Source organism: Lissotriton vulgaris, chromosome 2_1 (assembly GCF_964263255.1).
Source record: "Lissotriton vulgaris chromosome 2_1, aLisVul1.2, whole genome shotgun sequence".
Classification (NCBI taxonomy): domain Eukaryota; kingdom Metazoa; phylum Chordata; class Amphibia; order Caudata; family Salamandridae; genus Lissotriton; species Lissotriton vulgaris.
The window spans coordinates 1,700,000,300-1,700,027,700 of record NC_141687.1 but is presented as its reverse complement, the minus strand read 5'-3'; the positions used below and the strand labels follow the sequence as shown (position 1 = coordinate 1,700,027,700).

The following is a 27,401-nucleotide window of genomic DNA, read 5'->3' as shown; positions in this document are numbered from 1 at the left end:
TTGGGAGAGCCTTCCGTTGACGGGGTGGTCGTCGACGGTGGGATGCTGACGGCCAAAGCAGACTTCTCCGTCGTCTTCACCGACGACGATGCCGTCGACGGTGATTTCTTAGTCGACGGCAGTGTCTACGTTGGAGTTGCCGTCCAAGTCTTCGCCGACGATCTCGTCGTCGACGTCTTTGTCGTCGATGACATAGTCAACGAGGTGGTAGTAGACGTCGATGGTTTCGACTTAGTCGAAGGAGCTGTCGTCGACGGAGGCATCATCGCCGCTCTTTTGACAGGAATAATAGATGTGATAGACGTACCCGACGACGATGTTGAAGTAGATGTCGTCAAGGTGGTGAAGGCCGATGCTGTCGACAGAGATTGTTACTGTCGACACTGTCACAGGCATGGCAGAAGACACCAGCACGGGTTTCTTGAAGGTGGCTTCCTGAAGAGAAGTCTTAACTGCCATGGCTTTTGGACGACCCTCTGAAGACTTTAGCGTCTTCTAAAAGGCCAAGACAGACATCTCCAGGTCCGTCGAATATGCCACCTCAAAAGAAGAGGAGTGTGAGCTCCTGAAGGAACACTCGCTCTAACCTGAAGAGATTGCTTGATCCTTGTCCTTCAGCCTCTGAAGCCACAGAAGCAGGCGTCCCTCTCTGTCTTTAAGAGTCTGGACAGAGAAAGTGCGGCAGACCTTAACAGTCCTTGGCAGAATGGTCAGGGTAGAGACAGTAGAGGCAGTCTTCATGTTTGTCATCTACATGCAGTCTCAGCTTACTACACGAGGCACAAGGTCTAAAGAGCCCTTTTTTAGGAGTGGTAGACATAGTAGACTCTAGCCCTCCTCCACAAGAGTAAATATGAAGAGAAAAATATGGAATAAATCCAGAAATACCAGAAACCTGAGCAGAGCTCAGTGGAGACTCCCTTAGCACGACGTGCGGTAGAAAATCTGAGGGACTAGGGCTCCTTCCAGGAAGGTTCTAGAGGGTGGTAGTAGCTGATTGGCTCTTGGCCAAAGTTTGGTCCTTTTTTACAAAAGGACTCAGATAGGTTACTAATGTGAGGCCTCCGGCCTATTAGTGTATATATGTCTTTATGACATTACTATTTTTACATACCAGGGACTCCCACCCAGACGACGGGGAATGATTCAGGCATGTGAATCTATGGAAGATACCCATAATACTGGATGAGTTAAGTAACGAAACGGGTTGGCGAAAACGAGTCAGGTGCTTGTAATTGTATCCAACTGCGCATGCCTATACCATTAAAAAACCGATGGGGACAGGTTACTTGCTTTTGAGTGCTGCTTGTGTTTTGGACACTTTCCTATTTGTAAGAGAGTAAGGTAATATGCAGTCTTTTTTTAAGTAGGAAAGCAGATTGCTTTTTGTTAGAGAGGTGCATATAAACAGGTCTCTGACAAGGCAATGCCGGCTTTCCAACGACGCGGGGAGCTGGCTGGGACCGTGGGGGTTATTGGGATTCCCCACCTGGTCCCAAATGTTATTTTTGGAGTCCCGGGAGATGGGGTCCCTTTGTAGCTCCTTAAACATTCTGTGGCAACGCGCTCTAGTTTACCAGAGCGTGCGGCCACTGCATTCTGGGAACGTAGGCAGGCACAGGAGTTGCCGCGAGTCTAGCAATGGGACATTAAATCCTCTTTCACATCTGTGTCCGTGCGGTTATTATGGTAATTTTCCTTCTATTTGACAATATTCTCAGAAGAGATGCTTCTTCTTAGAAAGTGAAAGTAGAATGATTAAATGGGACGGAACTTTCAACAGTTGGAATAGGAAGTGTTATGAACCAATGAAATCTCTTCTTTTAAAGTCTCATGGCTTTGCGTACGCTTACGATGCGGGTTCGTATGACGTTCCAGCGCGATTTGTGTAATTGCTTTTAAAAGTAATATAAGATTGTTGAAAGTTTAAAAAAACTATTTTCATAAGTATCCTACATAATGTATTCAATAAGTATGTTCATTAAATACATAAATATAGGTTTTTAAACAATTAAAAACATTTGCGTCTTTCGCGTACGGGACGCAGTACGTGACGTCATACGTAAGCTTTGATGAGACGCGTAACCTCGAAGCGTATTCGTAGCGTATGCGGAGAAGGATTAGCAGACAAACTATGGTGCGATCACTCTCTCACTGTCAAATCAGAGCACAAGGCGCGCTATGAGAATGGTTAGAAGTGGTCACTCATTAGAAATCAGATTCCGCTGTGTGGCTTTTCATAACGTTACTTTTTAGCCTGTTTATGTTTGAGGTTTGTATGAAATACTATGCTATAGGCAGATATGGATCTTTAGGGAGCGCTTATCTCCATGAAGGTTGGTTATTTCCATTTATATATAGGTGCTTGAGGGAGGGAAAAGAAGTTTGTTAGAATGGCGAGGATTGCTCAATAGCACCAGATCACTCCTTACTTTGTGGACACCTACAATTGCATGGCTGTTGTAATCAAGATGCGGCTAATTTGGCCTGAGTTTTGAAAGGCACTTCGACACCTGCTATCATAACAACGTTCAGTTTACTGTCAAACGCAAGTTATTTACTTTGAAATAATGCAGATTGTTGTGCGATGTTAGCAGGCATCGCTTACATGATTTCGGTAACTGAGTGTGTGGTTTGCTACAAAAAAGTTGTGTTTACTCCTATGCATGGGAAGCTGGATGTTTCTATCTGGCCGTCGTTTCCGACCTTGAAAGCATAGTCAACCAAAATGAGCTGTATAAGAGCGCGATTGTCTCAAAAAGAGGTCGCTCTCACATCTGCTAGAGAAACTTTGTCCATCTAGCAAACACCCGCACAGAAGTGCATGCTTTATTAAATTCAGAGGTGCCCCGGAATTTTAGGGAGTTAATTTAGACTATCTTTAATGCGTCCTTGAGTAGGTGGTTATCTTACCTTTTTATTTAAAGTTATAAGCAATCCGGCACCGTCTCCATGTCGGTTTGGAAGCCGTGGACGACATCGGCCGGGTGGCCGGCCGAAGGAAGGCGGTGCAGTCATCGGTGGAGGTCGTACAAGGTCAACCGACGTCAGCTGTGATCCATTCGGGTCTCCCTGCGAAGAGGCCGGAGCCGCCGACAAAGAAGGGCGAGGACCACCAGTTGAACCAGTGGGGCCCAAAGGCACGCCGGCAGGGCCCAACGAGCCAAAGAAGCGACCCATGGCTGACAGGAAGTCCTGCAGCTGGGCCGGAGTCGCAGACTGACCTGGGAAAGGCGGGTACGCCGTCTGCAACTGCGGAGGCTCCACCGGAGCCGTGGGGGCGGAACAACCCGCACCCTCAGCCGTGTCGCACGACAGGCTAGGGGAAGGCGAAGAGCGACGGCGCTCCTTTGACTTCTTGTGCTTAGTCTTACCACGAGTGCGAGAATGTGGTCGAACGAGGATGGCAGCTCCACGACCGGTCCCTCGACCTCCCACGGGACAGGGACCTTGAGCGGGGAGGAGCCGACTCCCGGGTCAGGAAACTTTTGAGACCGCTCCAACAAAGTTTTCGGAGCCATGGCCCAGCATTCGGGGCACGACGTGGTGTCATGGTCAGGCCCCAGGCAGTAGACACTCGCGGTGCAGATCCGTCATAGTTATCATGCAGGGACAAACTTTGCAAAATTTAAAACCATTGGTCATTCCTACCACACCAAGAGTCGATCGATTCAAAAAAGACAGACACAAAAGTCCCATAAACTCAGTCAAAAATTGACAGGAAGTACCGCTCTTTCCGGATCTGCGCTTGCTGGTGCAGAAAAAGAAAGAACTGAAGTCAGTGCGCGAGGGCAGCGTCTAAGTAGATGCGGCGACGTCATCCCGGCGATCACGACGCCCAAGACGGACGCGGACCCGCACACCACCACCTTCCGAAGCGGTAGTGCAGACGAAAACTTTCCGGATCCAGTCTTGACGCCTGGGGGTAACTAAGGTAATGAATCTATCACTAATATGTCTCTTTCAAATAGATGTATTACAATATAAGCTAACCGCACGTTTTAAGGGTGAAGTCACAAGATTGCATTTGGTGTGATAGATGGACCGTGGTCCTTACCATAACTTCTGAAGTGGTGTTCTTTTTACATTTCTGTTTGTAACCATAACTCCACTTTAACTAGTTTAATTTTAACTGAATATGTACATTAATAAGTGTGAGAAACATGGCATGCCATATCTTGACAGACTATGCTGTTCAAGTGAATATTTTCGTGCTATTATAGACTGCAATATTAAACCTTACTGGCTCGAACATGCAAAATCACAGAATTTCTCTAGTTATGCCAGCAGACCTTAACGTAAACCACTCACCATATTTTTCTACAGAGAGTAGATTCATAGATTTTGGGTATGCTGGGTGGTGCCTTGAGCCAGGATCATGAGCAGCTGCCCCCACAACAATTGTAAAACTTTTTTTTTATAAACTTGGCTAATTTTATCCATGCCTCTGTCGCCCCCTCCAGAATTTCCGGTGTTGACATCGTTCATTGTGTATTTCACCGCCCCACCTTCAGGATAATGCAAAGTTTTTTTTCAAAGTAAGAAAATCCCCATTAAAAATTGTACTTTTAAGATGGCAACAAAAACAAGCATTGGCATAGCCAATAGGTCTCGCATTTGGGACCTTATAACTAATAGTTTCTTACCGGTCTGTGTAGTTTTGCAGCTTTAAGATCTTTCTGGATTCACTATGTTGTGCATATTCCGCTATCGGGTGGTTGGGTCCGGAATCGTAGTCTTTTTTTTCGTAGCCCAGGTGGGCGTCGACGTCCCACCATTTGGTGTACCTTCGGTGACGTCGTCATGCTTCCGGCGTAAGCTCCCACCCTTGGGCGCCATCTTCGGATTCTTTTTTTTTTCTCTTTTGTGTCCTTGTAGTGAATCCATGGCTATGTTTGTTAATCGTTTCTCCAACATAATTCTTTTCACGTATCTTGTGAGCTTCAACTTGCTTTCTATCCCATGTGTTTCCACCTTCCTCTGCAGCCTCATCTTTCTGGCGGAGGCGGGTGGGTACGCTAGTGAATCCAGAAAGATCTTCAAACTGCAAAACTACACACACAGGTAAGAAACTATCCGTTTTGCAGCGTGAATCTTTATGGATTCACTATGCTGTGCATAGATTTTGTAGCGGTTTCGTTACTTTTGTGGCAGCTGGGTGGAAGATGAGCGTTGGTTGTTGTATATGTTGAAGCACTTTGTCCTACTTTGTGCTTCCTTGTTCATCTGTACACCCACGCAATAGTGCTTAGTGAACGTGTGCACTGAAGCCCATGTTGCCCTAAGGCATATGTCCTGAATTGGTGTGTTGGCCAGAAAGGCAATTGTTGCTCCTTTCTTCCTGGTCGAGTGGGCCTGTGCCCCTCCTGTTAGCTCCTGCCCCGCTTGCTTGTGGCAGAATTGTATCGTTTGTGCGATCCATCGAGCTATGGTGTTCTTAGTCACTGGTCTACCCAGGTAACTGTTTGCGAAGGGTACGAAGAACTGTTTTGTCTTCCTGTGTTCCTTCGTCCTTTCAATGTAGTGTATCACTGCCCTTCTTGCCCTCTCAGCGCTTGTCGTGGGGTTCTGGAAGAAGCTAGGAATTTGAATACTCTGACTCATGTGAAACCTGGACACCACCTTTGGCATGAAGTGCGGGTGTGTTCTCATCACAACCCTGTCACTGTATGTGGATGTAGGGTTCCTGCAGTGTTCGTGTCTGTAGTTCGCTCACCCTGCGTCGTGAGGTGATTGCTACCAGAAAGGCCGCTTTCATTGTCAGCATTTGCAGTGATGCCTTGGGGATGGGTTCGAAAGGGGCTTTCATGAGCTCTGTCAGTATCACATTCAAGTTCCAAGCTGGCAGTGGCATCCTTTTTGGTGGCGCTATTCTCTTAGCCCCTTCCAGGAATCTTTTTACTACTTGAGATGTAAAGAAGCTTCTCCCTGTTTCTCCTCTTGTGTATGCCACAATCGCTGCCAGGTGTACCCTCAGCGAGGATGAGCTTAGCTTAGCTTTTCTTAGGTGCGCGAGGTATCTTAGCACCGTTGATTCCCTGGTCAGCTTTCTATGGAGTTTTTTTCTTGCAGCACCATTGAGTGAATCCTTTCCATTTTTTCCCCATAGCACTTGCGTGTGCTGGGACTTCTTGCCTCTCGCAGACAGCGCAGGGTGCTCTCTGGTAGTTTTAGATGTGCGAACTCTAAGTCCTCAGGAGCCAAGCTTAGAGGCTGAGGCTCTCCCGCTCTGGGTGTAGAACTTCTCCGTTTTCCATGGAGAGTAGATATCTTCTTTTTAAGAACTTGTGGGTTGGACCCTGCGCCATCTCCATTATCTGCGAGTACCAGGTCTGCCTGGCCCATTGTGGCATGCCATATCTTAGCAGACTATGCGTCAGCTAGTCATGCATTTGTTGAGAACCCTAGGGCTCAGTGGTTTCGGGGGAAAAGCGTAGGCAATTGTTTTTGACCATCTTATCCATAGGGCATTCCCCTCGGATAGTGCCTCTGGTTGTCTGGATGCAAAGTACTGGCATTTTGCATTCTGGCGTGTTGCAAACAGGTCTATTGTCAGAGTGCCCCACCTCCTGAATAGTCTTTCCGTTTCCTTTATGTTGAGTTCCTACTCGTCGGATGCTGAAGTCTGCCTGCTGAGCCAATCCGCTTCTACATTGTCCTTCCCTGGCAGGTGTATGGCTAGCAGGTCTATTTTGAGTGGTATTGCCCATCTCCAGATTTCCTGTGCCAAGCTTGACAGAGAGAACGATTGAGTTCCCCCCCTGCTTGTTGATGTAAAACATTGTTGTGGTGTTGTCTGTATCAGCACCTTTTGGTTGTACAGTGGTTTCTAAAAGGCCTTGAGGGCAAGCAACACTGTTTTCAGCTCCAAGTAATTGATGTGTCTGACCGCATCCGCTGGGCTCCACAGACCCCTCACTCTGAGCCTGTTCATGTGTACGCCCCATTCCTTCTGGGATGCGTCCGTGGTGATGGTCACTGTTGGGTCCGGTGGCGTTAGAGGCTTCCCTATTGTTATCCTCTCTTTGGTCCACCACTTCATTTCTTCCTGCACCTTGTGCGTTACAACCATTAGAGCCTCCCAACTTCCTGTAGCTTGTGACCATTGCTGTTGCAGCCACTCTTGGAGTGGTCTCATTTGTAGGTGTACATTGGGGACCAGGTGTATGCATGACGCCATCATTCCCAAGATCTTGCTCACTGTCCTCACTGTCAGAGCTCGCCCCTTCTGGTAGTGACGTTTCTCCCTCAGTAGGCTGAGTGTCCTCTTTTCGCTAGATAACACCCTGCATTGGACAGTGTTGATTTGAGCTCCCAGGAAGATCTTCACTTGCTCCGGTTCCATCTAGCATTTTCCCCAGTGTATGGTGAATCCCAGGCTTGTTAGCGTTCTTGTGACCTGCTCTGCATGAATCTTGCATGTCCTAAGAGCTTGCCTTTATGAGCCAGTCGTCGAGGTAGGGGGTACACGTGTATCCCCTCTTCGCAGATATGCGGCCACTGCTGCGAGGCATTTGGTGAATACCCTTGGTGCGGACTTTAGACCGAATGCCAGGGTTGTGAATTGGTAGTGATCCTTGTTTACTGTGAATCTTAGCATGTGCTTGTGCTGCCTGTTCATGGGGATGTGCAGGTACGCATCTTTGAGGTAGACGGTGAACAAGAAGTCCCCGGCCTTTATCTGTGGGATGACCTCTTGTAGGGACGTCATCTTGAATTTTTGAGTCTTTACATACTGGTTTAGGAACTGTAGATCCAGGATGGGTCTTAGGCTTTTGTCCACTTTTCGCACCAGGAAGTAGTTTGAGTGCACTCCCCTGTTACGTTCTTTGAATGGGACTGGTTCGATGGCCTCTTTGAGGAGGAGTTCGTGAGCTTCCTCTTGGAGCAATTGCAGCTCTCTTCCCAAGTGCTCTCTTTTCTTTGGCTTTCTGTTTGGTGGTCTCTTTTCCAACTCTATGGAGTATCCGAACTGTATGATGTTGAGAATCCACTTGTCGCACAAGTTACTACTTGTGTAACGATATATCTGTAAGAGACATTAGTTAGTGATAGATTCCTTACCTTAGAATATCCCCAGGCGTCAGACTGGATCCGGAAATTTTTGCGTAGCAATACCCCTGCGCGCTGTTAGGCGTCGTCTGCGGCTCCGCGTCCGTCGTCGGCGTCGTGAGCGCCGGGATGACGTCATCGGAGTATATAGACGGCGCCCATGCGCGCTGACGTCAGTTCTGATAACACAGCTTTTCCGCGCCAGATACGCAGAGCCATGAGAGAACTAACACTGGTGCCATGAAACTAGGGCCCTGAAAGGGGATGACCTTAACCCTAAATATCGGTTCGCAGAACGGGGAGGATGGGAGGGCGGTAAGGAATCTATCACTAACTAATGTCTCTTACAGATATATCGTTACACAAGTAGTAACTTGTGCATCTGAAAGAGACACGTTAGTGATAGATTCCTTACCTTAGAATAGATACCCCAGCAATACCAACCCCGTGGTGGTGGGTCTGCGAACCAATATCACACCAGAAAGTCCTGGAGGACGGAACGGCCAAAGAAGCCATCCCTCCGGACTTGACTGTCCAGGCAGTAGTGTCTTGCGAACGTGTGCAGCGAGGCCCACGTGGCTGCCTGACAGATGTCCTGCAGGGGGACACCGCGGCCCAAGGCAGTTGTCGTTGCCGTGGCCCGAGTGGAGTGAGCCCGCAATCCAGCCGGGGGCTCCTTCCTCGCCATGGAGTAGCATGCTTGGATGCACAAGATGATCCACCTGGAGATGGTCCTCTTGTGTACAGCCTTTCCCTTCTTCGCGCCCACGTAACCAACGAAGAGTTGGTCATCCACCCGGAATTGGCGAGTGCGGTCCAAGTAGTAGGAGAGCGCACGTTTTGGATCCAGACGGTGGAGCCTCTCCTCCTCTTTCGAGGGATGCGGAGGCGGAAAGAAGGTGGGCAAGGTGATGGACTGCCCGATGTGGAAGGCCGTGACAACCTTGGGCAGAAAGGAAGGTCGTGTACGCAACACCACCTTATCAGGGTGAACAGACAGGAAAGGCGGAGAAGAAGAAAGAGCCTGGAGCTCACTCACTCTCCTGGCAGAGGTGATGGCAACCAGGAAGGCCGTCTTCAGCGTAAGGAGGCGAAGAGGACAGTTATGAAGTGGCTCAAAGGGAGCACACATCAGATAGGTGAGAACAAGGTTCAAGTCCCACTGGGGCATCACGAAGGGAACAGGAGGGAACATGTGTGTGATGCCCTTCAGAAATCTACTCACTATAGGGGACTTGAACAAAGAAGGCTGATCAGGTAGCCTCAAGAAGGCTGAAAGAGCAGAGAGATACCCTTTAAGAGTGCCCAGAGCAGAGCCCTGCTGGGCAAGGGAAAGAAGAAAGAGCAGCACTTCCGAAAGGGGTGCAGAGAGGGGATCCACAGCCTTTGCTGCGCACCATGCCACAAATCTATTCCACCGGCAGGCGTATACCGACTTAGTGGAGGGACGCCTGGCTGCCAGAATGATGTCACAGACTTCGGGAGGCAAGTCAAATGGCCTCAACTGCCGCCGCTCAATCTCCAAGCTTGTAGGTGGAGACTGGACAGGTTCGGGTGCAGGACCGTCCCCTGCTGCTGCGACAGAAGGTCCTCCCGAAGAGGCAGACGAATCGGGGGATCGACTGACATGCTGAGTAGCTCGGGATACCAGTATCTTCGAGCCCAGTCCGGAGCCACAAGGATAACCTGGGCCCGGTCGCGCTTGATCTTCTTCAGCACTCTGGGCAGAAGTGGTATAGGCGGAAAGGCGTACAACAGGCCGCAGCTCCACTCGCGACGAAAAGCGTCTCCGAGCGAGTGCCGCCTTGGAAACTCCAACGCGCAGAACTGCTGACATTGCGCGTTCTCTTCTGTGGCGAATAGATCTAACCAAGGCTCTCCCCACTGTCGAAAGAGACCTTGCGCCACGTCCGAGTTCAGACGCCATTCGTGATCCATCATGCACCGGCGGCTGAGTTCGTCCGCCCTGGCATTCAGAGAACCTGCCAGGTGTTGAACCACCAGAGTCACGCCCTGATGTTCCAGCCACTGCCAGAGGCGCAGAGCCTCCTGGCAAAGGGTCCACGACCCCACACCGCCCTGTTTGTTGCAGTACCACATGGCGGTGGTGTTGTCGGTGAACACTTGCACCACGCTCCCCCTGACAGAGGGGAGGAATGCCTTCAGTGCAAGACGAATCGCCCGCAGCTCCAGAAGGTTGATGTGGAGCCGGGACTCCGCCGGAGACCAGAGGCCTCTGATCTCCGCCTCTCCCATGTGGCCTCCCCAGCCCTGGAGGGACGCGTCCGTCACAACTACGTGCTCCGGCTGGGGTAGAGAGAGGGGTCTGCCACTGACCCAGTCGCGGTCCGTGAGCCACCACTGCAGTTGTCTCGCAGTGCCCTCCGAGATCAGGACATGATCGGACAGGTTGCCCTGATGCTGGGCCCACTGAAACTTCAGGTCCCACTGCAGAGCCCGCATCCGCCACCTGGCGTGACGCACCAGAAGGATGCAGGAGGCCATCAGTCCCAGAAGCCGCAGCGTCAACCTGACCGAGACCCGGGATAACGGCCCGAAGACAGGAATCAGAGCCTGAATATCCCGAACCCGCTGCTCGGGTGGGTAAACCCGAAACTGCGCCGAGTCGAGAACCGCTCCGATGAAAAGGAGCTTCTGAGAGGGACACAGGTGTGACTTCGGCACATTGATGGAGAACCCCAGCAAGTGCAGGAGGTCGGCCGTAGTCTGGAGGTGGCTGACGACTGTCTGGGGCGAGCCCGCCTTCAACAACCAGTCGTCGAGGTAGGGGAAGACTGACACCCCTTGCCTGCGCAGATGGGCTGCGACCACCGCCATCACCTTCGTGAACACCCGTGGGGCGCTGGTAAGGCCGAAGGGGAGCACGGTAAACTGAAAGTGCTCGTGGCCTACCGTGAACCGCAGGTAACGCCGGTGGGCCGGCAGGACGGGGATGTGGAAATAGGCGTCCTGCAAGTCCAACGCTACCATCCAGTCTCCTGGGTCCAGGGCAGCCAGGACCTGAGCCAAAGTGAGCATCTTGAACTTCTCCGTACGGAGGAAGCCGTTCACGTTCCGCAGATCCAAGATAGGGCGTAGGCCCCCTTTGCCCTTCTTGGGTACCAGAAAGTAGTGGGAGTAACAGCCACGTCCTACTTCTGGCCCAGGAACGCGCTCGATGGCCCTCTTGGCCAAGAGGGCCGAAACTTCCTCTTGCAGAAGTCGCAAGTGATCCCCCGACACACGGTGGCATTGAGGTGGCATGGATGGAGGGGAAGACTCGAAGGGGAGGGAGAAACCCCTTCGGACAATTTGCAGCACCCACCTGTCCGAAGTGACTGTACGCCAGTGGGAGAGGTGATGGCGAACCCTGCCTCCCACAGGCGTCACATGGGCCTGAAAACTCGGACTAGGAAGGTTTTGAGGCGGGGGCTGCTGAGGGAGGTGTGGACTGGCCTCGCCGCTGACCCCGACCACCGCCACGGCGGTTCCCACGGCCGCCACCGCGTTGCTGAACATTCTGCGGCGCGTGGCTGACGGTCCGTGGTGGGGCGCCCCTTCCGTGGCCACGAAAGGAGCGAAAGGCACCCGATTGCTGGCGTGGGGCCGCAAGGCCCAAGGACTTGGCCGTGGCCCTGGAGTCCTTAAAACGTTCCAGCGCATGGTCTGCCTTGTCGCCGAAGAGGCGACGGCCATCAAACGGCATGTCCAGGAGAGTGGCCTGGACATCGGCCGAGAAATTGGCGGACCTCAACCAGGCGTGGCGTCGAACCGCCACCGTCGTTGCCATCGCCCTGCCCAGTGAGTCCGTGGTATCCAGCCCACACCGGATGGAAAATCGTGCCGCATCTCGGCCGTCCGCAAGGGTTTGGCTGAGTTTAGCCCTGACCTCCTCAGAGCATTGTGGCAGCACCTCCGCAACCGTGTCCCACAGAGTGTGGGTGTAGCGGCCCAAGAGACAGTTGGTGTTGACTGACCGGAGCCCTAGGCTCACAGACGAGAAGACCTTCTTCCCGAACTGCTCATATCTCTTGGATTCCCGATCGGGCGGGGCCGTCGGGAATGCGGTCTGGGAAGTGGAGGCCTGGATGACCAGGCTCTCGGGGGTGGGGTGGGTGGACAAAAAGCAAGGGTCGCCCGGTGCCGGGCGGTAGCGTCTGGCCACGTTCCTATCCACAGGGGGACCTGTGGCGGGCTTGGACCAAGTGCCCAGCAGAACGTCACACAAGGCCTCATTGAACGGCAGAAGGGGCTCCGCGGAGCCGGACTGCTGTTTGAGCACCTCAGTGAGGAGATTAGTCCTCACGGCCGCGACGGGGAGCTCAAGGTTTAGGGCCTTAGCTGCCTTCGTCAACACTACGCTGTAAGCAGAACCCGCCTCCGAAGCCACAGTCGGGGGCGATGTAAATCCAGTGTCTGGCGAGGTGTCAATACCACTGGCCTCCCCAAGCTCATATGTCCAGTCCTGATGTGACTGGCAATCACGTGCCAGAGGGTCCTCGGACCCCTCCCATTGCTCCTCGTCACCCAGCTCCTGGAGACCAGGATGAACAGCCAGGGCCTCCTCGTGGAGATAGAATTCTCCGACGGCCGATGGAATCGGCGCCCAGCGGCGCCCCTCCGACGCCTGAGGCGGACCGTAGGAAGCATTGGGGTCGGCAACCACTACGGCTGCCGGGGACGACACCTGAAGGGACGGCGCCGGTGAGGTCGTAAGGTCGACCGGCGAGGTCCCGGATCCGGAGCCGGATCCAGCGAGGTCGCGCGGCGCCGGGACCGAAGTCGCCAGCGGCGCCGGGCCCGAAGCACCCGACGTCGTCGGGGCCGAAGCGCCCGACCCGGAAGGACCTCCAGACGGAGCCGATCGGCCCGAAGGCGCCACGGGAACCGACTGAGGAGGGAGGGCCCTCATGGCCATGAGGTACCTCTCGACCTCCTCCTGCGACGCGCCGTGCCCAGGGACCCGAAGGTGTGGGGCAGGCGGCGACGCTTGCGACTCCCGCGGAGCCGCGTGGGCGGTGTCGCCCGAACCCCCGGCCGCATCGAGCGAGCGTCGGGGCGGGTCGGAGGACCGATGGTGTCGCTCCGACCTCTCATGCCTCTTACCTGAGGACTTGGATCCAGACGATCGGTGACCACTCCCGGAGCGTCGATGACTCCGACCTCGCGACCTGTCCCTCGACCTCCCGTGGGACCGGGACCGGGACCTGGAGCGGCGCGGGGCCGACTGCCTCAGCTCGAGACGCTTGCGGGACCGCTCCCGCCTAGCCTTCGACGTCAGGGCCCGGCAGTCGTCACAGGTTCGATCGTCGTGGTCGAGGCCTAAGCACTTCAGGCACCGGCGATGGGGGTCCGTGACCGACATGAGTCGGCCGCACTTCGAGCAAGGCTTGAACCCGGGCATCCCTGGCACCGATCGTCGAGAATCGACGAATTAGAGGATCAAAAAGATCAAAAAGTTTTCAGTCAAAAAGTGACTGGGGGTAGAGCTTCTTCCGGATCTGCGCTAGCTGGCGCGGAAAAAAGAAGAACTGACGTCAGCGCGCATGGGCGCCGTCTATATACTCCGATGACGTCATCCCGGCGCTCACGACGCCGACGACGGACGCGGAGCCGCAGACGACGCCTAACAGCGCGCAGGGGTATTGCTACGCAAAAATTTCCGGATCCAGTCTGACGCCTGGGGATATTCTAAGGTAAGGAATCTATCACTAACGTGTCTCTTTCAGATTGTGGTTATTTTTCTCCACTCCTGGAGAAAAAATCTCAGCCTGCCTCCTACTGGTGTTACATGTTCTTTTGTGTCTTGTCCGTGTAGCCCTCTCCTCTTTGTTTTCCAGTGCTCCTACCCCGGAGGGTTTGAGTGGGTGAGCACCTTTTTCCGTGTGAAGTCACTTAGAAGGGGGGTTGTTCACCGCCTCACCTTCTATGGCCCCGTCCATTTCCTTTTCCTCAAAAGGACTGGTCCCTGTACGGATAGTTCCAGCTTTGCTTCTGCTGGCCCAGGTGACCTTGGTTGTCACTCTGTTGACCATGTTTGAACGCCTGGTGTGATTGTCCTTGCTGGTTTCCACCCCTTCCGTTCGGCCTCCGCAAAGGAGTGCCTCTTTTCATCCCCCTGAATTGCAGGGCCCCCATGGATCTTGCCGTCTCGTTGTCTTTCTTCAGTTGGGTGAGTTTCTCATCAACTGGGGCTCCGAACAGTGTTTCTCCATTGAAAGGTGGGTTCACGATGTTCTGAACCTCAGTTTTGAAGCCTGAGATCCTGAGCCAGGCTTGCCTTCGCTCTGTGATGCCTATAGCCATCAGTCTGCTGGATGTTTCAGCCCCATCCAAGGCTGTCTTCAGGCACGAGTTAGCAATGCTTTTCCCTTCTTCCACAAGGTGCGTTGCCCTCTGAAGGTATTGCTCTGGGAGGTGCTTGAGCAATTGGCCGATCTCATCCCAATGTTGGTATTGGTGCCTGTTCAGGAGGGCGTTGGAGTTAGCCATCTGCCAGTGCATTGTGGCGTTCCTCTCAATTTTTCCGCCCGTCGGGTCCATCCTCTTGCTTTCCTTGTCAGGTGGTGGCCCAGATGTTGTTGGGACGTTGGCCCTTCTTCTGGCCGTTGCAGCAATTATTGAATCTGCTGTGACAGACCACTTGATGTAAGCAGGGTCCTGGAAGGATAATTTGTATTTCTTCTCTGTCCTCGGCGTGACTGATCTGCATGTAGTCGGGTCCTTGAATGCTTCCTTCCCCTGATCCGTGATACTTTTCAGCATGGGCAAGAACTGGCTTCTTGCCTGCGTGGGGAGCAATGTTTCCAGCAGGAAGTCTGCTTTAGGCATCTCCTCTTCGAGCTTAACCCCTTAAGCTGCTGCTGCCTTCCTGACGGCCTCATTGTATGCCCCAATGTCATCTGGCGGCGAAGGCCTCGAGGGATAGGTCTCCACAGGCTCCTCCGGGTTTTTAGCCTCTATGTCCTGCCATTCCAGGTCTTGGGCCGTCGAGGATCCCGAGCCGTAGCTTGACTGTTGCTCCCCATATTCACCCTCTGTGTAATAAGAGGTCTCGGCGACCGTGAAGTCAACTGGACCTTCGGCGATGTTGTCCTCGTAGTCGGTGGAGAGGCCCAGTTCGTAAAGCGTTGGGGTCTGGCCTTTGCCCTGCATCGTGTAGTGAGCTATCCTCTGCTTCTCTCGAACCCGGAGTGTCTTCGGTTTGAAGACTGAGCAGGCGTTGCTGTCTTTGCTCTCGTGGTCGATTGGCAGGCAGAGGTTGCAGACCGGGTGCTGGTCCTTCTGCGCGAACTTGTGGTGGCAGTTTCTGCAGAATTTAAAGGGTGTCTTGTACATCCCTGCGCTCAGGGGGCCCTCTGTGTGCGCATTCTCCGATGGGCCTCGAAGATCTTTAGGTTCTTCCCCTTCTTAGTCGTCTCCTCTCTGATGGTCTTCTTTTCCTAATCTTCTCAGGTCTTTTCTGTCGAAAAGTTGCTGTATTTTCTCCTTTTCTCCTCCAAAACTTCTGGAGCTTCACGCGACGATCCAGACCCAACGGCGGAAAAAAGAATATGAAGATGGTGCCCAAGGATGGGTGCTTCTGCCAGAAGCATGCCGACGTCACCGAAGGTACACCAAATGGTGGGACGTCGACGCCCACCTGGGCTACGAAAAAAAAAAAAGAGAAAAAGACTACGATTCCGGACCCAACCACCAGATAGCGGAATATGCACAGCATAGTGAATCCAGAAAGATTCACGCTGCAAAACTATTTAGTTATGCAGCACAATATCCTTGGTGCAACAACATCAACTGTTGCATGGCTAAACACTTAGGAGGTCCCAAAAGCGAGGCCTATTGGCTATGCCAATGCTTGAATGCTTTGAACCTGGAGTAGCCGTGCGCTTAATAAATACCCGCTAACATAACATAAGTGGTAGGACAGAGCGGGGGCAGGGGGGTAAACACGGAGAGCTTTGAACCTGATGATAAGTGTCAGGACAGAGCGGGGTCAAGCTCGGCGAGTTTTGAACTGGATGATAAGCGTTAGGACAGAGATGGGGGCAGGGGGATAAGCATGGCAAGATTTGAACCCGATAAGTGTAAGGACAGAGCAGGGGGCAGGGGGGTAAGCACAGGTTTGGGTAGATTATGCAGAGCGAAAAGGAAAATTATGTGGGATAATACGCCATATTTTGTAAAAGCTTTACTTCATTTCTTTGTCATTTTTAAACTTGGTAATTGTCTGGGCAATGGTTGCACCCTATTAGTACCAATTTAATACCAACATTCAGCAATAAGCAACTGAAAGTCGATCATTCAAACTCTGCAAAGGGTCTACCACCACATGGCAACTTGTATTGCTGCATTTTTAGTAACTTTTGAACCATTTGAGCTAGAAGAAAATTTTTTTGTTGTTAAGATCTGCAGATTATATGGCAGATTATGGAAAGTTGGTGGCAAATTTGTCAAATGTATAATTATGCAAAAATCTCTGTGGCCGCACAATCACCTACTTTTAGTGGCCCTGCCTATAGGGAAAGCAGGTCCTGTGTTAGGTTGTCTTCTGTGATAGGCAAATGACATACCTGTGATAAACGGTGGACTCTTGTAGGCCAGCGCCGCACCTGTGATAAACGTTGATCTATGTTTTGCAGGTGGTCCGCCTCTGATACGATAGTCTATGGATATAGGCACAGACTGCTCCTGTGAGAGACTGCTGAAGCCTATGTACAGACCGAGCACCTGTAATAGGCTACATTCTCCTAAAGACGAACTCCACACCTGCGGTAAACTATGTGCTCAGCGAGGCAGACGTCATGCGATAGACTGGTCTCCACAGAGGGTGAAGTCACGAGATAGGTTGTGGTCTCCACAGAGGGTAACGTCATGAGATAGGCTGTGGTCTCCACAGAGGGTAAAGTCATGATATAGGCTGTGGTCTCCACAGAGGGTAACATCATGAGATAGGCTGCGGTATCCACAGAGGGTAACGTCATGAGATAGGTTGTGGTCTCCACCGAGGGCGACGTCATGTTTGAAAGTAAACTCTTCCTACAAGAGGTTCGTATGATGATGTAGTTGAGTGGCGGGAATCACACTGCCATAAGCAGCAGTACCCTACATAGGTTATAGGATCCCAGGCTAGGGGTCATTCCATATCCATGCACCACAGGCTCAATTAAGCACATATTGCTTACCCAAGGTGTGAAAACTACAAGTCATTCACTAATTTAAGATTAAAACAATAAAATAAGTGTGGTACCTGCATCTCAAAACATTTCCTATGCGGGCCCTTCCTAAATGCAACTGTTACGTTTCTTTGCCACTTTATGTGTATTGGTTTTACAAACCGAATTCGACCATACAAGCTAATTACAGGCTAACTTAGAACTCATAAAAAAGGAATTTGCTGTGTCGATAGCACTACAATACTAAATAGTTTATCATATAGTGTCACAATTAAATTTAACTATTAATCAGGATAAGAAAATAGAGTTAAAACTGTGGAAATGCAAGGGTTGTTAATACACAAGCTAAATAAAAATCGAAAACAGGGCGTGCAGACAGCGTGCGCAGTGTCGGCCATCTGGCGTTTCTCGGTATTCTCCCTTATTTCCAACTTCCAGGGTAACATGAAACTGCTGAGCTCTTGTCAACTGTATGTTGCTCGGGTGAAGCTCTTGGGGTCGAAGGTCAATGCCGCAGGCATACTCCCATGACTGTGTATTTAAGAAGAGATGACTGCAGAGCGGGCTGGAGTGTGCGAGCTCCAAGGTGAGAGGGACGAGGTGCGTGCACTAGGATCGATGTAATTTATTTCACAACGAGGCCTAGTGAACAATTTGCAGATGATTAAAATTTAAAAGTGAATTAGTAAAGCCTGTATAACAAGCATTGGCCGCGCGCGAGGAACAGAGCCCGAGAGTTGTGTGTGCGTGCTAAAAGAAACGCGAGTGGTGCGAGCGAAAGAAGGAGAGGCTTAGCTGTGCACGTCGCACGCACCTTTGCGCATGGCAGCAAGCTGGTGGAAGGCAAAAGCCTGTGGGTAGCACTTTTTAACGCAGTTACTAAATGTCTCGCCAGAGCAGCGCATGCCCTGGCTCAGGAGAGACCTAAAAATCAGCCAATCAAATTTGACAATACAAAAAAAAGCAATTGTGATGACAGGATTTAAGATTTGTTACTTCGCTATTTTATACACTAGATATACAATAGTGTTACCCTTTCAATTCCACCTGGCATTTTTTGAAATGCTTTTGCCTTCAAAACTACAATATGGATTATGCCAAACAAAGGTAGACTGATTAAAGATCTAGGTTCATGCCAAGAAGATTGAGGAAAATGTATTCAGCAAGTAAAATTTCTTATAGGAGAATAAATATGAAAGGAGTTCTTTTGACTCCCCAACCACCACCTCGCGAGTCAAACTTTTTTCCAATGCATGGATCGAACAAAGTGGCATGCCTGCCCTCAAGTCACTGTCCTGATTATCTGCAAATTTTATTGGAAATCCATTCATGAGAGTCATAAATCACAGGCAAATCAAAAGCCTTTTCAATGGAGAGTGCGTCTGAACTAAAACTGTATACATACATATGCAAACACACATTTTGCGGGGCCTACAAAATCATTCTAACCATAGCACTGAAAGTCTTAAAGGGTAGTGGTTTCCTCACGGTTAGAATACACAAATGAATTCATAAGCAGATCACTGTCAAATAGCATTTGCATTCCTTTGTATAGGTTATAAAGACACACACACAAGAATGGATTAGGTTTTCAAAACGGATACATTTTTTAAATTATGCTAAAAGGAAGAAAATAAACATGAAAACTGACCTCTGTCCCAATTCCGGGCTGGGAGCCCGAGTAGACATCATCTGGAGGAGGACCACCATATTTCCTCTGTCCGGTGGTTACATCCAAAGTGTACCCCGTTCGGTCTAGCAAAGACTGAAAATGTCCAAAGTTAGTAACTGAACACAATTAACAATATTCCAACATTTAGTTCCTTTGTCGCACACTGATGCATGTATCAAGTTCCTCAACACAACCATTTGAGAGGAGGTCAAAAATGGGTTTACTGTTATAAAAGTATTTCTCAGCCACTTTTGGGTTCATGACAATAGACAGATGGACAAGTTACCTAGGTTTGGTAACTCCATATCTGGTAGAAACAATCTATTCACAGATTCTATACCTTGGAATTTCACAGATGTCATGCTTGATCCAGAAGACTTTGTCAAGCACTACCCATGCGTGCCAGTAGGTGGCGTTGGTTGGCTCCACGTGACAACAGCATTACCTTTTGTAGTCGCCACCTCGATGTGCTGACGTCAGTTCATTTTAATAACTTTCCACACCAGCAGCGCATAGCCATGAAGTGCACTGACAGTGGAGTATTTCCGAACAACTAGGATCCTGAAAGGGATAAGCCCTGACCCTAAAAACCTGTCTGCAGTGTGGGGAGGATGGATGGGTGAGTCGGTAAGGAATCTGCAGCTGGATGATGTCTCTACCAGATAAGAACAAATGGTCCTCGACATAATTTCACTGGTAAAAATAATCATAACATTTGATCAATCTTATTAACTCCACAATCAGACTTAATCTATAGTCTTTCTGACATGGATGATGTTAGTCCACAACCTCAAAGAACATTTACAGTATGTGCCAATAAATCAATGAACTCGAAAAAAGAGGGGGTTCAGCTGAGGTAATTAATTTAATATATCATGTATTAACAAATGGAAATCAATAATTCTATATACATATATTTACACAAATCCTAGGGCGAAATACATTTTTACTCTAAAACAGAGAACGTGCACAGAGAAAGATAAAGCGTGTGCTCAAGTGAATGATCAAGAAGATCAGGAAAACAGTGTAGATCATTTATATACAGGGAAACATTGAGCCTGTCCTAGGTATAGCTTGTAAAAGATACTTCTTTTTTACTCGCTAAGTGCTATCTACAATTCCTTGGTCCTTTATTTGCCCCGTTGGCAATAGGATTACCAGGGAGAAGGGGATGGAAGGTGGACTGGGGACAGGGGTCACTAGGTACAGGCTCCCAGAAGGGGATGTCGTCGACGTTTCGACCCAAATAAAGAGTGGGCGGTTCAAGTCCTCAACAGCGGGTCTTCATCAGGACGGAGTGACAGGGGATATCTCTCAAAATGCACGTCAATTAAAACCATTTGTATGGCACCCTCCCGTGGTGCCTTGATACATCCAAGTGCGACGACCGGTCCGCACTTGTAATATGCAAGTGTCCAAAATTATACCAATGCGTTTGTCACTGGTGTGCTTATTTCAAAATTGTATACTGTTAATCCAGCACGTCTGATGCCTCACGCTCGTGTGTGCAATCAGCGCCGAGGTATCTGGTTGTTTAGCTCCGTTTCGCGTTGTGCAGCCTTCCGTCTTGCACCGCGTTTTGGAATGGGAGGGTGCCATACAAATGGTTTTAATTGACGTGCATTTTGAGAGATATCCCCTGTCACTCCGTCCTGATGAAGACCCGCTGTTGAGGACTTGAACCGCCCACTCTTTATTTGGGTTGAAACGTCGACGACATCCCCTTCTGGGAGCCTGTACCTAGTGACCCCTGTCCCCAGTCCACCTTCCATCCCCTTCTCCCTGGTAATCCTATTGCCAACGGGGCAAATAAAGGACCAAGGAATTGTAGATAGCACTTAGCGAGTAAAAAAGAAGTATTTTTTACAAGCTATACCTAGGACAGGCTCAATGTTTCCCTGTATATAAATGATCTACACTGTTTTCCTGATCTTCTTGATCATTCACTTGAGCACACGCTTTATCTTTCTCTGTGCACGTTCTCTCTTTTAGAGTAAAAATGTATTTCGCCCTAGGATTTGTGTAAATATATGTATATAGAATTATTGATTTCCATTTGTTAATACATGATATATTAAATTAATTACCTCAGCTGAACCCCCTCTTTTTTCGAGTTCATTGATTTATTGGCACATACTGTAAATGTTCTTTGAGGTTGTGGGCTAACATCATCCATGTCAGAAAGACTATAGATTAAGTCTGATTGTGGAGTTAATAAGATTGATCAAATGTTATGATTATTTTTACCAGTGAAATTATGTCGAGGACCATTTGTTGTCTATACTGATGAATACCCAGGTCCTTTGACTACATTGCGTCTATCCCTGTTTTATAACAGTCTACCAGATAAGAGGTTACAAAGTTAAGTAACTTCTCCATTTGATAAAAACATATAGCCACTGATTCCTTACCCAAGTATAGATGCGCCAGCAATACCATCCCCGGAGGAGGGACTGCGGACAAGTTTAGACCCGGAAGTCCTGCAGGACGGAGCAAAACTGGTCTATCCAGGCAGTAGTACTGCTTATTGATCGTGTGCAGTGATGGTCAAGTTTGACGGACAAATCTCAAAAACTGAAACATCACTTTGCAACACTATGGTTGCACCATTAGCTTGGGTGGAATGAGCTCTTTATCCTTCAGGAGGCTATTTCTTGCCCAGAGCGTAGCTAATGTTGATGCAGAGGACAACCCATAGCGAGACAGTACTCTTCTGCACAGCACGACCATCCTTTGATCCAACGTACACCACGAAGAGTTGGTCGTCTATCCGGAACTCTTTAGCAGGGTCAAGGTAGAACAATGCTCTTTTTGGTTCCATACAGTGTAGTCGCTACTCCTCTTTACAGAATTGCAGAGGAGATCAGAAAGTGGGCAAGGTGAATTCACCTTGCCCCAATGGAATGGTTACCACTTTCGGTAAGAAAGAGGCCCTAGTATGAAGCACCAACTTATCAGGGAAGATGGTCAGGTAAGGAGGCTTGGATGACCGAGCCAGCAATTCACTCACTTTCCTAGCAGAATCAATTGCCACTAAAAAGGCTATTTTGATGGAAAGCAGTGGAAGAAGCAGTTGTGCAGAGGCTCAAAAGGAGCGCACATGGGGCAAATGGGAACATATGTACTAGCCCCTTGAGAAATCGATTTGCAATAGGGGAAGTAAATATAGAGGGTTTATTGGCAGCCTTAGGAAAGCAGACAATGCCAAAAGGTACCCCTTAAGAGGGCCCAGAGCAGAGCATTGCTGGGAAAGGGTCAAAATATAGATCGGGCTTGAGAGAGGAAAGCAGAAATATTATCAGTAGATTGTTCTGCACAATATATTACAAATTTATGCCACTGGCAGACATACAGTCTTGTTAAAGGGACCCCTGGCTGCCAAAACAACTTTACAGACTTAGGGAGGAAGATCAAATGGTGTCAAAAAGGCATAGAGTAGACCGGTTCGGTGTCTCTGCTGCGACAGAAGATCCTTCCGAAGGGACAGCCTGATTGGAGGATTGATGCTCAGTTACAGAAGCTTGGGATACTAATCTTTCCATGCTCAGTCCTGAGCCACAAGAATGACTTTGGCCCAGTCGTTCTGGATAGTCTTGATCACTCTGGACAGGGGAGGTATTGGTGGAAAGGCGTTTAGAAGGCCTGAGCTCCACTCCAGACGAAAAGCGCAGCTGAGCGAGTGCCGCCTTGGAAATTCCAGCACGCAAAACTGCTAATATTGTGCGTTCTAGGCAGAGGCAAACAGATCTAACTAAGGATCTCCCCACTTCAGAAAGGGACCATACTCCACCTCCGGATGGAGATTCCATTCATGATCTGCTAGGGATCGATGACCGAGTTAGTCAGATCTGGCGTTCAGGGAACCTGCCAGGTGTAAAACCACCAGAGATATGCCCTGCTGTTCCAGCCATGTCCAGAGATGCAGGGCCTCCTGACAAAAGGTCCAGGACCCCACCCCGAACTGGTGTTGCAGTACCACATGGTAGTGGTGTTGCCCATGAATATCTGAAGCAGGTTTTCCTTTATGGAAGCAAGTAAAACTTTCAATGTCAGGCAAAGCACTCAGAGCTCCAGCACGGGGATGTGAAATCTGGATTTCGCTGGAGACCAAAGGCCTCGGATGCCCTCCTCTGCCAGATCACCACCCCATCTCAGGGGTGTCGCATCTATCACTACTGTGTGATCTGGTAGGGGAAGGTAGAGGGGTCTGCCTGTGGCAATCGCAGTTGGTCAGTCACCACTGCGGATCCTGTGCAATTCCCTCCAAGATCTGGATCATGTCGGAGAGATTCTCCTAATGTTGCAACCACTAGAGCTTCAGGTCCCACTGCAGAGCCCACATATGCCATCTGGCATGTGTCACTAGCAGAATGCATGAGGCAGTGGCACCAAAATCCAGGATAGAGGCTGAAATCCTGGACTCGCCGCTCGGGAGGATAGGTCTGAAAATGCACTGTGTCCATAACAGCGCCGACGAAAGGGAACATCTGACAGGGAGTAATGTGTGACTTCTGCATGTTGACAGTGAACACCAGCGAAAGCAGCAGATCCACTGTAGTCTGGAGGTGGGTGAGGACAGTGTGGGGCGAGCTCGCCTTCAAAAGCCAGTCGTAGAGATAGGGAAAGACTTGCACCGGTGATCTGCGCAGATAAGCTGCGACCACCGCCATTACCTTGATAAACACCCAAGGGACACTGGTAAGGCCAAAGGGGAGCACTGTGAACTGAAAGTGCTTGTGGCCCAGCATGAACCGCAGGTAGAGCCAATGGGCAGTCAGAATTGGATTGTGAAAATAGGTGTCTTGTATATTCAAGGCAACCATCCAGTCTACGAGGTCTAAGGCAGACAAGACATGAGCCAGAGTGAACATTTTAAACTTTTCTTTTTTTGAGGAAGTAGTGGAGGGTTTTATTATCTAGAAGAGGATGAAGGCCCTTTTTAGGGACCAGAAAGTAGCGGGAATAACCACCACAGCCTACATCTAGCGACAGAACCCACTCTATGACCCCCTTGGCCAAAAGAGTTCGGATGTCCTCTATCAGTCGGAGGCATGGAGGAAGGGGTAGTCTTGAAGGAGAGGGAGTAACTTTTTTGGACCATCTATAAAACCCACCTGTCCGATGTAATGTTTTGCATGTGGTGGTGATGGCTGATCCGGCCATCAACCGGCTGCCCATGATCTTGAAGGGTCGAACTAGGAAGGTTTTGAAGCTGCACGGAAAGGAGTGGACTGACTCGACCCCCGACTGCCTGACCCAATGGGTCAAAAAGACCTGCCACACAGAGGTTGCTGAACTTGGGCAGTCTTGTGCTGGGATATGACTGCCGCGACTGAAACCCCCTTCTGTGGCTACAAAAGGGGCAAAAAAGGAGACATGGGGAACAGGTGGTCACGGACAGGTCAAAGGACTTGGCCATAGCCTGCAAGTCATCATAGCACTAGAGGACCGTGTCTGCCTGGTCGTCAGAGATGGGGGTGCCATGAAATAACATGTCCATAAGTAAGCCTGGACATTCACAGAAAAACCACAAATTCTCAGCCAGGTGTGCCGTCAAAAGCCACGGCCGACGACATTGCTCGCCCAGTGAGATGGTGGTGTCAAGCCTACAACGAAAGGTGAACTTTGCTGCATCTGCTTGGGAGAGAATCCAGGACCAGTGGCAGCACTTGCGCAAACATTTCCCAGAACTAACAGGCACAATGGCCGAATAGACATGGTGTTCACAGGCCGCAAGGCTGGCAGAAGAATCTCTTTTTGCCCAACTATCCAGCTTCTTGGATTCCCTGTACAGGGGTGCGGAAGGGAACGCACCTTCTGAGGTAGAGGCCTGGTTCATCAACCTCTCAGGGTAGTGTAGTTGGGGAGGAACATTGGTCGCCGAGCAGGGCTAAAGCGGCGTGCAAGAAACAAGTTACTTACCTGTAACTTTAGTTCTCCAGTATTGGTAACTTTCATAGATTCCCATTGCTTGTATCATTCCCCGTCGTCGGAATGGGAGCCTCGGTAATAATATATACATATATATATATACATATATATACATATACATATACATATATATATATATATATATATACATACACCTAGGTAAATACACCCTAATAGGTGTAAAAAAGTAAAAAATTAGGCCTAGGCCTCATTATATCTTGTAGCCTATTGGCGTCATTATGTAAAAAGACCCAGAAGCCACCTTAGCAACCAATCAGATCAGCCTCACCCTGTGGAACATTCCTGAGAAAGCTCAGAGCCTCAGATTTTCATAGCCGTTGCCTTTGGCACATCATCACCTTAGCCCTAAAGTGAGCTTTCCCAGGGGAGGCGGGTGGGCGCATGGGAATCTATGAAAGTTACCAATACTGGAGAACTAAAGTTACAGGTAAGTAACTTGTTTCTTACTCCAGTATTGGAACTTTCATAGATTCCCATTGCTTGTATCAGAGTAGATAGCAGTTAGCATACCTCAAACATTTCGTGCACAGTTACAGAATCATTACAAACCAATGATATCACAGATTATAACAACCATAAAGCAGTAACCAAAGCATAATAAACGAAATGTTTGAAAAAACAGGAGGAGGGAAGAGAGGAAAGCTCACCTCTTATTGGAAGAGATTTCTCAGGACTGCCTGTCCAACAGCCGAATCCTCCTTTGCAGCCGCCTCCAGGCAGTAGTGCCTCGTTAATGAGCGAGTACTGCTCCAGGTGGCCGCTCTGCAAATATCCTTTATGGATACCCCAGCAAACAGCGCTGTTGATGCTGAGACTGATCTTGTGGAATGCGCCTTCACCTGTCCTTGCAAAGGCTTGCCTGCCGCCTGGTGGCAGAAACGGATCGCACTTGTTATCCATCTAGAAATCCCTTGCTTTGACAAAGGAAATCCTTTCCTTGGGGCTCCGAAAGCCACAAACAGCTGGGGTGTTTTTCGAAATCCCGCTGTGCGTTGCAGATAGAATTTCAAACATCTCTGCACGTCCAGAGAATGAAGTGTCCTCTCAGCCTGGGTCGAGGAAAAAAAGATTTAAAAACCACTGGTTCATTAAGATGAAAGTCTGTCGGTACCTTCGGAATGAACTTGGGGTTCAATCGTAGGATCAATGTATCGTTCTTGAACTGCAAGAAAGGTTCTTTGATAGTTAAAGCCTGAAGCTCTCCTACTCTCCTTGCAGGAGGTAAGTGCCAAAAGAAGCGCCACTTTCCATGATAGGAACTTTAGGTCCGCCTTATGTATTGGCTCAAATGGCGATCTCATCAGCTGAGCCAGGACCACATTCAAGTGCCACACCGGGGGTGGGGGCCTAACTGGCGGAAAGACTCTAAACAGTCCTTTCAGGAATTGTTTTATTACTCTTGCTGATAATAGAGAAGGGCCCGATCTCGTTCTTCTATACCTGGAAATAGCTGCCAAGTGGACCTTGATGGAAGCATGAGCCAGGCCTGCCTGTGCCAAAGATAGAATGTATGGCAAGAGTTGATGCGGAGCTGAAGAGAATGGATGTACTTTCTCTCTCTGGCACCACAAATAGAACCTCTTCCATTTCGCTCTATATGTCTTATTAGTGCTAGGAGCTCGTGCCTGCGCTAAAATGTTCCTGCATTCTTCTGAGAGGTCTAAATCCTTAAACTCCCTGTATTCAGGAGCCAAGCTGTTAATTGAAGCGAGCTCGGGTTCGGGTGGAGAACCTGGCCGTTGTACATTGACAGAAGCGTCTGGTTGGGTTGCAGAAGAATGGGCTCTTTCTCCGATAGAAGAAGCAACTCCGTGTACCAAAACTGGCGAGCCCAGGCAGGCGCTATCAGTATCATCCTGCACCTGTCCATCTTGAGCTTCTTGAGGACTCGAGGAATCAGGGGAAATGGTGGAAAGGCGTAAACAAACGCGCCTGACCAAGACATCGAAAGGGCATTCCCCAGTGACCCTCGATGGTGTTCCCTGCTTGCATAACACTGGCATTTCTTGTTCCCTGGTGTTGCAAACAGGTCGATCGCTGGGGTACCCCAACGGAAGAAGATGTCCTTGACCACTGTGCTCTCCAATTCCCACTCGCGCGAGACTGCTCTCAGGCGGCTTAGTGTATCCGCCTTCGTGTTGCATACTCCTGGAAGGTGTTCTGCCACGAGCGTGATGTTCTGCGATATCGCCCATTCCCACAGCATCTGGGCTTCCTGTGCCTCCCTGCTTGTTGACGTAATGCATTGCGGTTGTGTTGTCCATCCGCACCAGGATTGCTGAATTGGCAATCCTTGGAAGGAAAGCCAACATCGCCAATCGAATAGCCCTTAGCTCCAGAACGTTGATATGTAAGCGACGTTCTCCCGGAGTCCAGTGACCACTGACTTGGAGGTCTTGCATGATCGCTCCCCAACCTTGAAGGGAAGCGTCCGTGGTAATGACGTGAGGAGCCGGTGCAGCCCTGAAACCGAGTCCCACTGTGAGGTGCGATCTTTTCATCCACCATGAAACCGACCGTTTCATCTGCTGGGTAACCGTCACCCTGTCGTC

General features: G+C 49.9%; 1 protein-coding gene across 6 annotated transcripts in view; it reads right to left on the bottom strand.

Moving 5' to 3' along the window:
• HNRNPR (heterogeneous nuclear ribonucleoprotein R) overlaps positions 1–27,401 on the bottom strand; it is a 340,992-nt gene that overhangs the window by 210,361 nt on the left and 103,230 nt on the right. For all 6 annotated transcript variants that reach the window (XM_086957668.1, XM_086957669.1, XM_086957673.1 and 3 more), the window contains one exon: positions 18,877–18,990. In XM_086957668.1, coding sequence (XP_086813794.1) covers positions 18,877–18,990 — 114 coding nt within the window. The remainder of the gene's footprint in view (positions 1–18,876; positions 18,991–27,401) is intronic.